This window comes from Elephantulus edwardii, unplaced genomic scaffold (assembly GCF_000299155.1).
Source record: "Elephantulus edwardii isolate Elephantulus edwardi_28Jun2011 unplaced genomic scaffold, EleEdw1.0 scaffold00071, whole genome shotgun sequence".
Classification (NCBI taxonomy): Eukaryota; Metazoa; Chordata; class Mammalia; order Macroscelidea; family Macroscelididae; genus Elephantulus; species Elephantulus edwardii.
Genome location: NW_006399821.1, coordinates 3,115,227 through 3,126,637, shown reverse-complemented (window position 1 = coordinate 3,126,637; position 11,411 = coordinate 3,115,227). Strand labels below are relative to the sequence as shown.

The window sequence follows — 11,411 nt, the reverse complement described above, 5'->3', positions numbered from 1 at the left end:
TTTCCTGAAAAGAGAAGCCAAGAGAGTTCAGGAGTGAAAGGGGACTGTGGTATGATGTTAATATTTATAATTGGCTGTAGTTCACCCCAAATGAAGTTTGATGTAGTTCTCTCCTCCAGTTGTGTGTATAATTTGGCAGAAGACTGGAACAACATTTGCTTCTAATCACTCATCCATCTTATTAATGCCAAGCTGATACAGCTCAGAAACTGTTGCACAACCACTCTCGTTTCATGACACTGGAATCTTTGCCAGTTTGAAAGGGGACCTTGACTCCGGGGAGAGTTGCATTTTTATGTTTTTGATCATGATACTTTCAGGAGATACTTATTGGGGCCGTTTGTTGACAACAGTCTGAATTAACAAATTATGCTGTTAAAGCGTAACAAAAGCTTAATGGTTTCATTAGAGAACTATAAAGTCTATTAGTGAAGAAAGAAATATTGTGGTGTCTGAAAGCAGGAAATAGTTATTGAAGGACTCTCCAGGGACTAGTTTATCAGACCCAGACTAAGCTCAGCTAGTGTGATCTAAAAAATTAAAAAAGAGAGAAACAGAAGAGCAAGGTGGTTGTATGTTCAGAGCCAATGGATTCCCTAAAGTTCTTGGTTATGAGAATGCAGTAAGTTGTGGTTTTGGTGGTTTGGTTTTTTATTTTTTGTTTTTTGTTTCCTAAACCAGAAAAGGAAGAAAAATTACTGTGAGAAGTCTTATTAATTCTCTCAAGTGAGGGAGATAGTTAGATTTTGTTGTTTTGGGCCTAGTGTGGCATCTTTGCCAAGACATGGTCACCACAAAGAACAATTGAGTAGGTGCCCCAGGGACTGTGCAGTGCTAGTATTTGCCACCAGAAAACAGACTCTCAGCTGCAGATCCCCTCAGTGGTGTCCATTCCTCCTGCAGACACCTGCAGAGGCATCCAATCATCTTGCAGACCTCCTCAGTGGCATTTAGTCCTTCTGTAGAAGTACCTTCAGACTCACCTGCAGAGTCTGAAACAGAGAATTTTGATTAGGATGATGCTTGCCACAGTGCAGAACTGAGCAGAAACTACCCTTCGCTCTACTGTGGACATTGAGTATAGCACTGCCCAACTGCGGGGTCCCAGCCATGTGAAGAGGCCTCTTCCAGGAGAAGTCAGTCATAAGGAGCGGGGAATTTTAGTCACGAATGCAGCCATTTACTAGTTTGAGACCACTATAAGAAAAGCAAATGGAAGCAGTTATCTGATTAGTTCCACTAAGAAGAGGCTGACATGTTTTTGTCTGAATTACCCAGATAATTGTGTTTTTGTGGGAAGAACTCTAAGGTGGAGGTTTGAGCCTCTGAGTTCCTCTCAGTCAGGAACACACAAACCCCCAGTGAGTTCTGACTCTCTTCTAAAATTAGTGTTTCTTAATTAGCTTGAAAAATCTGAGTCTACCTAAGAGAATCAATGAACAGTACTGTGTGTTTTCTGTGTGAACAGCTATTCCAAGGCAGGTAACTGTCACCTTGTCGTCACCCTGCCAAACAGAGGCAGAGTGGAGGAAATAATTTTCTTTGGGAGTATTTCCTAGTCAGCGGGGGAACACATCTTCCTCTCCTATCGGTGGGATGATTCTGGATTTTTATTTTACGCATTTCTATTTTCTTGGAAAGACTCATAGATGAGAGCAAAATCTGCTTGAAAAACTAGAAGAGATCTTAGTTGTGTTTCTTGTGAATGAGATAAGGAAACAAGGTGGGACTACCTGGGTGCTTGGTGGAGGGGGGGCGGAGGGCAGGAGGGCTGGTGGAAGGGCTTGCTCTGTATGCAGGGCCTGTTTTAGACTGAGGGGGCTGGTGTGGATGGCTCATCAGACTGTAAAACAGCTTCACAGAGGTGCTCTCAACCCTGTGCTCACCAAAGTATTGCAGACTGGGGGGTGGGGAGACCCTGTGCCACAGCTGGGCCAACATCAGAGGTGAGGCACTGCCCATCCACATGTAGGTTCAGCATGAGCTAATGAGGAGATGAGACTCACAGTGCTGGTGGTCTGAGGTCAGAGGTGTCTTTGAAAAATGACCCTGGTGCCCTGGTCCCTCTTCCTTGGTCTGGATAGGCTCTAGGCAAAGTCCCACAGGTGTCAAAGGGAGTTTCCCAGATCAGTCCAATCCTGGCCCTATGACCAAAGGTCAACCGGGTGCTGCACCACCCTGTTTGCACAGGTGGGCCAAGACCTGGGCGGCTGAGCAGGCCTGTGGTGATGGCCCCACCTTAGATGGCCACTGCAGCTCCAGGGATGGTGGCCCAGGTGTCCAGCCTTCCTAGAAGAGGCCACAAGCCATCCTGGTAGGCCAGAGAAGTCCCAGAATGAATCCAAGGCCTTAGACAGGGTCCCGTGTATCCAAGCACCTTCCTGGGGACGTATGCAGGACCCAGGCTCATCCCAGCACGCGTATGTGATGTCTACGAAGTGCAGGAGCCACTGCTGGGCTTTTATCTTCCTTTGGAAACAGAGGTTTCTATCATGTCAGAGCTCCATGGAAGGGTTGAGAGGGGAAGACAGTGTCACAGGACCCTTTATCACCCTCTGCGAGGCCCCTTAAGTGTGAGTTTCCTCTGAGTCTTTGGACCAGGAGTCTGCCCAAGGACCAAAGATTTGAGTGAAGGACACTTGAAAGGGTTCTAGGTTAATACCAGCTCTATGACTACAAAACAGTCCGAGGGAGGCAGTATGAGGGTGAGAGGCCAGGGAGGAAACCCTAGTCAGGAAGACCTCTGGACATTCATTTTTGATCTGTCAAGAAGTGGGGCGAGGTGGGTAGCTGTGATTTCAATGACACATTTACCTTTTACTCTTCTGCTGTGCTGTTTTTGTATTCTTTAAAATAAATTAGCAGTAGATTTAAAATCAAAGTTGCAGAACTGTTTACTTGTGTCAATGCAGTAACAAAAATAATAGTGTCACTTGCATGATTTAGAAGCAGGTAGCACTTGGCCTGTGGAGACACAGACTCCTGAGATAAGGGGTGACCTTCAGATGCTGATGTTGCTTTCTTCCACTAAGTGTCCAAAACCAGAATGCTGGAATGAAAACCACTGAGTTTCCCCAGTTCCCAATATTTGGATTTTCAAGTCAGTCTCCAGTTTCAAATAAGAGTCTCCCCAAGAGGAATAGAGATAGTATTGGGCGTACAGGCCCAGCCTTGGAACTCCCTGTCCATTGTCACTCTTTACACAGTGCAAGAGTAAAACTGTGTCTGGGTGTGCTGACAGACAGACAGTTAATGGTTTTCTGGTACTTCTACAGACCTTAAACTTTTTCTCTTGCATTTTTAATTGAGGAAACTACCTTCTATTCTGCATTAACCCCTGAGATTGCAGTGAAAACAGGCCTGGCCACCTCTCTCCACAACTGATAAAAATTTTACCACTTAGGAATCATGGAGGTGGGGGGAGAACCACAAAAAGCTGTACTGCTTAATGGGTTTCATATATCCAAGGTAATGTTTGCATTTTTTAAAAGGTAGATGGTTTTGACAAAATACTCTCAAGTTGGTGTTAAAACGGTCCTGTAGACACCTTCGATGTGTTAGAATACTCTTAATTCAGGATTTAGTGTATAATATTTTGAGTCTCAAATATGAATCAATTTGTGTGAAAATGTTTACTTGTTAAAAATAGCTTGACTCCTTTAGAGAAGAAGTCTTTGGGGAAAGGAATCACATTCCCCCCGCCCCCCCCCCCTGCAACTTTTCAATGATTTCTTACAGAGGTAAACAGTTTCAAGTTCAAGAAATTATATCAAAGCAGGTCTCACTTCAGGGCTCTGTACAATGACATGTACAATAAGAAAACCTGAAGGATACTTTTACCTTTAATGGATCATTCAGGAAAATATTTTGTTATCCTCAGGAAGTTTCTTGAGACCCAAAGTGTAGGCCACTTTCTTTGGGGGTGTGTGTGTAAAAATCTGTCCTTTCTAGCTCATCACTACAAAGCACTTAATTCGGTTGTGAATTTTATTAAAAAATAAGCACTATGCCTGGGTTCCATATGATTTACACATGAATATGTACACAGACAAAATAAAATAATATTCAAAATAAAAAATCACACTTGCTTTCACGTGGTAGTGGTCCTAGCACCCCACATACATAATGTTACATTTTTCTTTTAAAGAAATGGCTTGGCCCCAGGAGAACAGAGATCACAGAACCACTAATATAAAGCTGTAACCCGTTGCCTGCAACATTTTCAATTTGGGTTTTAAAATATATATAAATAATTTAATTACAAAAAAACCCCAGCAACTGGTATGGTGTGGTTTTTTTTCTCCCCCACGCCCTTGTTTTGGCACAGTGATGCATTGGTCAATAGCAGAGGAATGGCTGGCGATACTCTGGCATCTCTCACACATGCAGTCATACTTGTAAATGCCACAAACTCACACAGAGCGGGGCCCAATGACCCCAAACAGTAGTCAGATCACTTATCTTAAGGGGGTAGTTCCCTGACGTGATTTTGCCTTGTTAAGGAAATCAGAGAAATGTTTGTTGCTGGGTGCCTTCGAATCCACTGTGACTCACAGCGACCCTGTGAACAACAGAAGGGAACACTGCCCTGTCCCATGCCTTCGTCACCATCTCATTCTGGAGCTCACAGTTATAGCCAATGGCTAAGGTGACAAAAACAGTTGAAATAAGCGGAGGCAGGGACAGGAAGAGAGGGGACGTTCAGGCTTGGTCAAGAAATGAAGGGAAGTTCGAGCTTGGCCAAGAAACTAAAACCATGGGAAAGAATTGCTTTGGTTTTTTGAAAAGTCCTAGAAAAAATGATGAGGGAAAATATTCTGCACTAAGGGAAAACATTTTTGACTGAGACCCAAATATGCTTTCGCTTTTTAAGGCACTTTTGAGTGGGGTTTTGTTTTAGTCTCTTTTCGTCAGGATGGAAACGCAGACCTAATCTGACCGCACCTGGGTCCCGTGCTGGAACCCCACTGCCCACCCGCCGCCCTTGGCCCTCAGGCCAGAAGCGTCTCTACCCGGCCCGCGCGGTACACGCCGGACCCCGCGGTTAGGGCAGCCTGCAGGGCGCCCGGTGGCCGCAGGGGGCAGCAGGGAGGCGAACCGGCTCCGTTCAGCGGGGCGCAGAAGGGCTCTCCCGGAGTGCAGGAAGGGAAGGACGCAAGGAGAAGGGGTGGCGCGTCCCCGGCCCGCGCGCCCAGCAGCATCGGTGGCTCGCGAGCCTCGAAGGTGTAGAGCGGCAGCGGGGCCGCCCCGGGCGCAGGATGAGGCGCCGGTGGGGCGGGAGGCGCGCAGCCCGCGCTCCACAGCAGGCGCGCTTTGGCGTCCGCGCCCGGCTCGCGGCGACTGCGGAAGGGCTTGCTGAGGATGCTGTCTATGGCGAAAGAGCTGGAAAACTTGCCCGCGGGGCTGGCGCTGTCCTCCGGGCGGGCGGGCGAGCGTGGGTGAGGCGAGGGCGAGGCGCGGCCCGGGCCGCTGGTGGCCGCGGTAGCGACAGGAACCGCAACCTTGTGTCCCAGGCGCTTGCGGCGGCGGCGGAAGACCCCGTCGGCGAAGGTGTACTCGCTGTTGGGGTTGAGCATCCAGTAGTTGTCCTTGCCCCAGGGCCGGGAGGGATCGCGTAGCACCTTGACGAAGCAGTCGTTGAGGGAGAGGTTGTGGCGCACGGAGTTGCGCCAGCCGGTGTAGCTGCCGCGGAAGAAAGGAAACTTGCCCATGAGGTACTCATTGATTTCCGCGAGCGTTAGGCGGCCGCCTGCGGAGTCGCGGATGGCCATGGCGATGAGCGCGATGTAGGAGTACGGGGGCTTAGGCCGCCGTGTGTAAGGTTTGCCGCGACCACCCTCGCCGCGCACGCCCTCGCCAGGCCTCGCGGCCCCGGCCCCGCTGTTTCTCGCGCCCCCCGCCGCCGCCGACTCCTCCTCCTCTGGGACCGACCCGCTTGGCGCAGGCTCCTGGATACCCCCGTCCGTCGTCGGGCTGTTGGCCGCACAGTCTCCGTCGGAGCCCAGGGAGTCATCGCCGCCTGGTGACAACGGAGATAGCGCGTCGCTCCCACCTGTGGCCTCAGGGTCACCGGTCAGCTCCTTGGCGGCAGGCGCTCCAGTGGCAGGCACCTTGAACTTCATCGTCTCGCGTCCTCTCTCGACACCACCTCCCTGCTGTCCTGGGAGCACGGCAGCGGGCACCGTCTGGACCCCTGGGTGGGGCCGCGACCTTCTCTCCCAGAGATATCCCTCCTTTGGGCACCTAGAGTCACTTTTCTTCTGCAGGGACCTCTCTTTGCAGGGAAGGTGCGTGTTGGTTAATCAGGCGGAGTGGAGAGAGAGGAAGGAGTTGGGTGGATGCTTCAGGTAGAGGAGTGGGAACTTGGGGGGATCTGTGCGGGTGCAGTCACACCCGTGCCCAAGTTGTGCTGCGCGCAGAAGTATGACTTGCTGGAGTAAAAGACGTTTGTATCTGCTGTTCCGCAACCTGGAGTTGGTATCTTCCCGGGAGACCCGGGGCCAGGCGAATCTCCTCCAAGGACCCGGAGAAGGTGCGTGGTGGGTACGCACCCCGGGCAGGGGGCCTTGAGTTTTCAGCCTCGAGCGCTGATGGAGCCCAGTTTCCGAGGCCCAGGCGTGGGCATCAGCCTTCCCGCCCGCGGCTTCCCGGCCAGCATCTCCGAAACGGGCTTCTGGCAGCTTCAAGACGTCTCCACCTTCAGCCCGGCCCAATATAACCTCCTCACGGCTCTGCGGGGCGGGGCCTGGCGCTGGCAGAACGGAGTGGGTGGGGACACAGTGGCCAAGGTGGGCCAGGGATCCCGGAGGGCGCGGCCACGCGCTGGTGGCGCGCAGGTTGTTTGTTTTGGGTCCGCCAGGCCCGCCTCTTCCCCAGCCAATGGGGAACTGGTGCGCGGCGGAGCCTTGCGCGGTGGAGGCACAGGTTGTGCGCCCAGAAAGCTCCGCCTGGCGCCTCTCAGCCCAGGTGCGATCCTCCCGGCCTCTGTGGCGGCGCTCTGAGTCTTTTCCGGAGGGAAACACCTTTGGAGGGTCCTGCTTAGATAGAGGCTGAAGACCTATCTTGGCCAGAGGCTCTTGCTTTTCAATTGGAAGCGCATCCTCCTGACCACCGCAAGAGCCTAGCCGCAGAAATGGCTTTGCTCTGCGGGAACCTCTTGCAAGAGCTTCCGTGCTCCCCAGTTTGTAGCTTCTTTGCAGAGATTACGTGGTTTTTTATTTGTAGCTTGTAGCTTCTTTGCAAAGATTACGTGGTTTTTTATTTGTATTTTCAATGCATAAAACACTAGACTTAAAATGGAGATTTTTGTTTTTTTTTTCTTTTCTGGTGCCCTTGATAATTTGTGCTCACTAAACGGCTCTAGCTTTCACTTTTTCTCTACCCTCGTCCCCTGGAAACCGCTGGGGCTCGCTCCAAACTTGGCGCAGTGGGTTACATTATCCCTACTGGGTCCTGGACGCAGGACGACAAGGGGGGAGTGTTTCCATGGGCGGGATGACATCAGGAACACCAGTAATTTTCCTTTCCAGTACTTCTCTTTTCGAAGGGAACTGTGATTTCAAAAGTCACAAAGTGAGGGAATCTTTCTCGGATTCAAGGATGCTCTGGTTCTGGCGTGCAATCTTGAGGTCACTTACGGTGGAGGCGGAAGGGTGCGCTCATAACCTGCACCCCTCCCAAGCCAAGGTTTCCTCCTTTTTCCTGCCTTTGTTGCAAATAGCCAAAGAGTCTCAAGTGTGTGGGCGCGCACCTTTGATGTTTATTTTATTACTTTTCCACCTTTTGTGTAGAAAATATACACACTCTTCTTTTATCTCTAGTCAAAGGGTTTTTAAGGCATTCTGAAACGAGGGAGGCGAAATGATAGACGTACTAGTACTCTGCTAGTAGCATGTGTTTAGGAGATGATCAGCTTTGGAGACTACATTGCCTATGAATTGGAGGCAGGCGGGGACTGGTTCCTGGTCAGGGATGACCCAGCCAGAGGGTTTGGTTCTAGGGCTGTGGCGGCCCACTCCAGCTCTAGGACTGAGAGGCAAAACAGCCTAGGACACGAAGAAGACCAGGCAAAGAGCCTTCTTCAGGTTGGCCAGGCATGCACGATACGGTCATTGCTGTGGAGTGGAGTCAGAATCAACATAGCTGACCCTCCAGCGAGTTTTCAGAGGCTGTAAACTTCAGGGAAGGAGGCTGCCCATCTTTCTCCCGCTGAGCAGCAGGTGGATACGAACCGGCTTGCCCTTCACTCTATTGCCAGCACCAGGAAGTAGGCAGCCAGGTCCCACAGGTGGAGGTGAGTGAAGAAGCCAGGGCGGATCTGCCAGGACAGAGGTGCTTGGGTGAGCTCCACACACGCTGAAGCCTCCTCTGTAGCCTCCGCACCCCTTCTTCTTAGACCCCATCCACCACGGTGTGCAGACCCTCTGCTCCAGGCCCACCAGCACTTCCCCCCATTTTTAGTCATACCCAGTTGTACTGGAGGCAGCCCCTGACCTGGCCTGGCTCTCGCCACCTCCACCCATCATGATGTGCAGTCCAGCGGCTCTCGGACCGTCCTAGAATAGGAGGGAAGTGTCCTCTTGTTGGTGTCCTTCGCCAGTACACACTCGTTGTTCTAGCCATCTTGTGCAATTCGGAGGAGGGGAGGAAGGGAGAAGACTGTGGCCTCTTGATAGGCTCCCAGGAGAGTCCGGGGCTCTGTCATCCGCCCTTCTTCACCTCATTTCCTCCCGTTAGAGAAAGGCTGATCAGAACAAACCTCCCCCTGCGTGCAGCGTCTGATCATTCCGTCTTTGCTCTTTGTGCTTTAGCTGAGCCTCGGACTGGATGCCTTTCTGCTTCTGGGGCGTTTGCTCAAAAGGCATGCGGTGGAGCCCTTCAGAGATTCCGCTGGGGCTTCATCCTTCTCTGCCAGATCCATTTCCGAGGAAGAGAAGGGCACTGACCAGGTCAGGGCGGGGTGGGCAATCTGGGGCTTGGAGTTAGTTACCACCTGCTGAAGACAGAATGAGTGCATGCTGCCTGCGCCCACTGACTGGCCCCCACTACTGTGGACACTCTACTTCTCCAAGGAGATGTCCAGATCAAAGGTGGGGCTAGGACCTGCTTGGCTGGTAATCCAACAAGCCTCGGCTTTGCCCCAGGGCTGTGTCCCAACAGATTGAAGCCTGAAAGGATTTTGGGAGAAGGGAAGGCAGTGGGAGTAGAAAAAATTTCAGCAGGAGAAACGTTCCTGTTTTGAGTTAGCGCATTTGGAGAGCTGAATGGACAGGAAGGAGCTGCCAGCAGTCACCTGACTGGACTTTGAAAGGCTTAGCAAGGATGGTGAATGTAGGCTTGTACAAAAGGAGGAAGATATGCCAGAAAGAGACCACAAGCTCAGCACAACCTGGTGCATGTCTGTCTGTTGGCCTGCTTTTCATTTTCTAAAAGCATTTCAGGGAGGCCAGAAGATCATGGAAATGTGACCTCATCCTTTGCCATAGTTTATTCACTTGTCTCCATATACTTGCCAAATGAAAGGCAGATGATAAATTTCTGTCAAAGGCATGTCTGTGAGGAGGTCAGGTTGCAAGGACCGTCAGCTGAACACCAGAAAGAAAAATGGCTTCTTCGTTGTGTGAGAGAAAAATGGTTTCTTCGTTGTGTGAGTCCTAATGATACTGTTACTTTTCTTAACCATTGTCTCAAAGGTGAGAGCTACACTCACCTCTCAAGGTCTAAGAAGTATGTCGAATATAGGGAATGACAACCTCATTCCACAGCATCCTCATAATGGCATATGAGTTAAGAACAAAGCACTGAAAGAAACAAAGCCATATCCACATACTTGTTTTGTTAGTTTCACAAGTGTCCTGGAAATTTAGATAATTTCTACTTCATGGCAAATCCTTTGGAAGCCTACTTCTGTTATTGTGTACCGTCAAGTCAGAACTGACCCATAGCTGACCCTCCTATGAATTTTTAGAGGCAGTCAATTGGGTGGGAGAAGATTGCCCATCCTTCTCCTGCAAAGCAGCTTGTGGATTCAAATTTTGTACCTTTGGGATTGCAGTTTCTTACCACTAGGTGACCATTATTGATGGGTTAATAATAATGGTGTTATCATTAATGGTGTAAAGTTGTTGGTGTTGTGTACCCTCAAATTGTAACTAACCTATAGCTGACCCTCCAGCAGGTTTTCAGAGACAGTGTGCCTGGTTCAGGCTGTGGTCTTCTTAGCCACCATTAGAGAGCTGGGCAATGAATAACAATGATAGGAAAAAAAATGATGCCATTGAGTTGTGGTGCAGAGAAGAGTACTGAATATCCTATGGGCTACCAAAAGAATAGATATGTCTTAAGAAAAGTGCAGTCAGAATGCTTGTTGGACGCAAAGATGGCAAAGCTTCATCTTTCATACTTTGGACAAGACTATGCCTTGGAAAGGGACACCATGCTTGGAAAGATGGAGGCTCAGAAAGGAGAGGAAGACCCCCCCCCCCATGAGATGGATTGATACAGTGACTTCAGCAATGGGCTCTTGTGTGTCAGAGATGATGACCATGGAATGTGATAGGGCTAATGGTGGCTAATCATAGGGTCCCTATGAGTCATACTCAACGTGAGGACACCTAACTTCAACAACCACAAATAGCACGGGAGGAGATTGGTCTTTTTTCTCCCATGAAGCAGATGGTGGATTTGAACCTCATTGTTTTAGTATTGTAGTACAGCTTCTTACCTCTAGCCCACCAGAGAGTCTCACTAAATATTTGCAGGCCTGGAAAACACATCATCTCATTATTTCACTTGTCCTTTTATTTTTGTAGGGAGTGAGCTCTGGTGGTAAGAAGCTGCACTGCAATCTTGAAGGCATATAGTTTGAATCCACTAGTTGGTTCTAGGGAGAAGGGTAGACATTCTCTTCCATTGTGATTAATTGACTCTCAAAACCTGCAGAAAGGTCAGCTATGGATCTGTTCCAACTTAATGGTACTCAACAACCATCACCACAGCAACTGGTGGCTAGCGGGTAGGGAGTTGTACTACCAACCGAAACCAGGTGGTTCGAATACATCATCTGTTCCTAGGAAGAAATATAGACATTCTCCTATATGATTCTAAAGCCTTTGAAAATAGACTATAGGATCAGTTGTGATGAGTCTTTCCTGACTTGAGGCAATGTGGTTGTTGAATTGGGTATGAATCACAGCGACCCTATGAACAATAGATCTGAATCCTGCCTTATCCAGTGCCATCCTTACGATCTCGGATAACACTTCAGCACATTGCTTGTAGTCACTGTGTCAATCTATACCAATGAGGGTGTTTTCTCTTTGACTCTCCACTTTTGTAAGCATGATGTTCTTTTCCAAGAAATAGCCTCTCCTTAGCAACAAATACAAAATATGAGGGATGAAGCTTTGCCA

The 11,411-nt window shown here is 49.6% G+C and overlaps 1 protein-coding gene across 1 annotated transcript; it reads right to left on the bottom strand.

Annotated features, from left to right (window-relative positions):
* Nucleotides 1-4,991: 4,991 nt before the first annotated feature.
* On the bottom strand, nt 4,992-6,122 carry FOXQ1 (forkhead box Q1). Its single transcript, XM_006888745.1, has one exon. It carries the CDS (start codon nt 6,120-6,122, stop codon nt 4,992-4,994), a length of 1,131 nt encoding a protein of 376 aa, XP_006888807.1.
* Between the last annotated feature and the right edge of the window lie 5,289 nt (nt 6,123-11,411).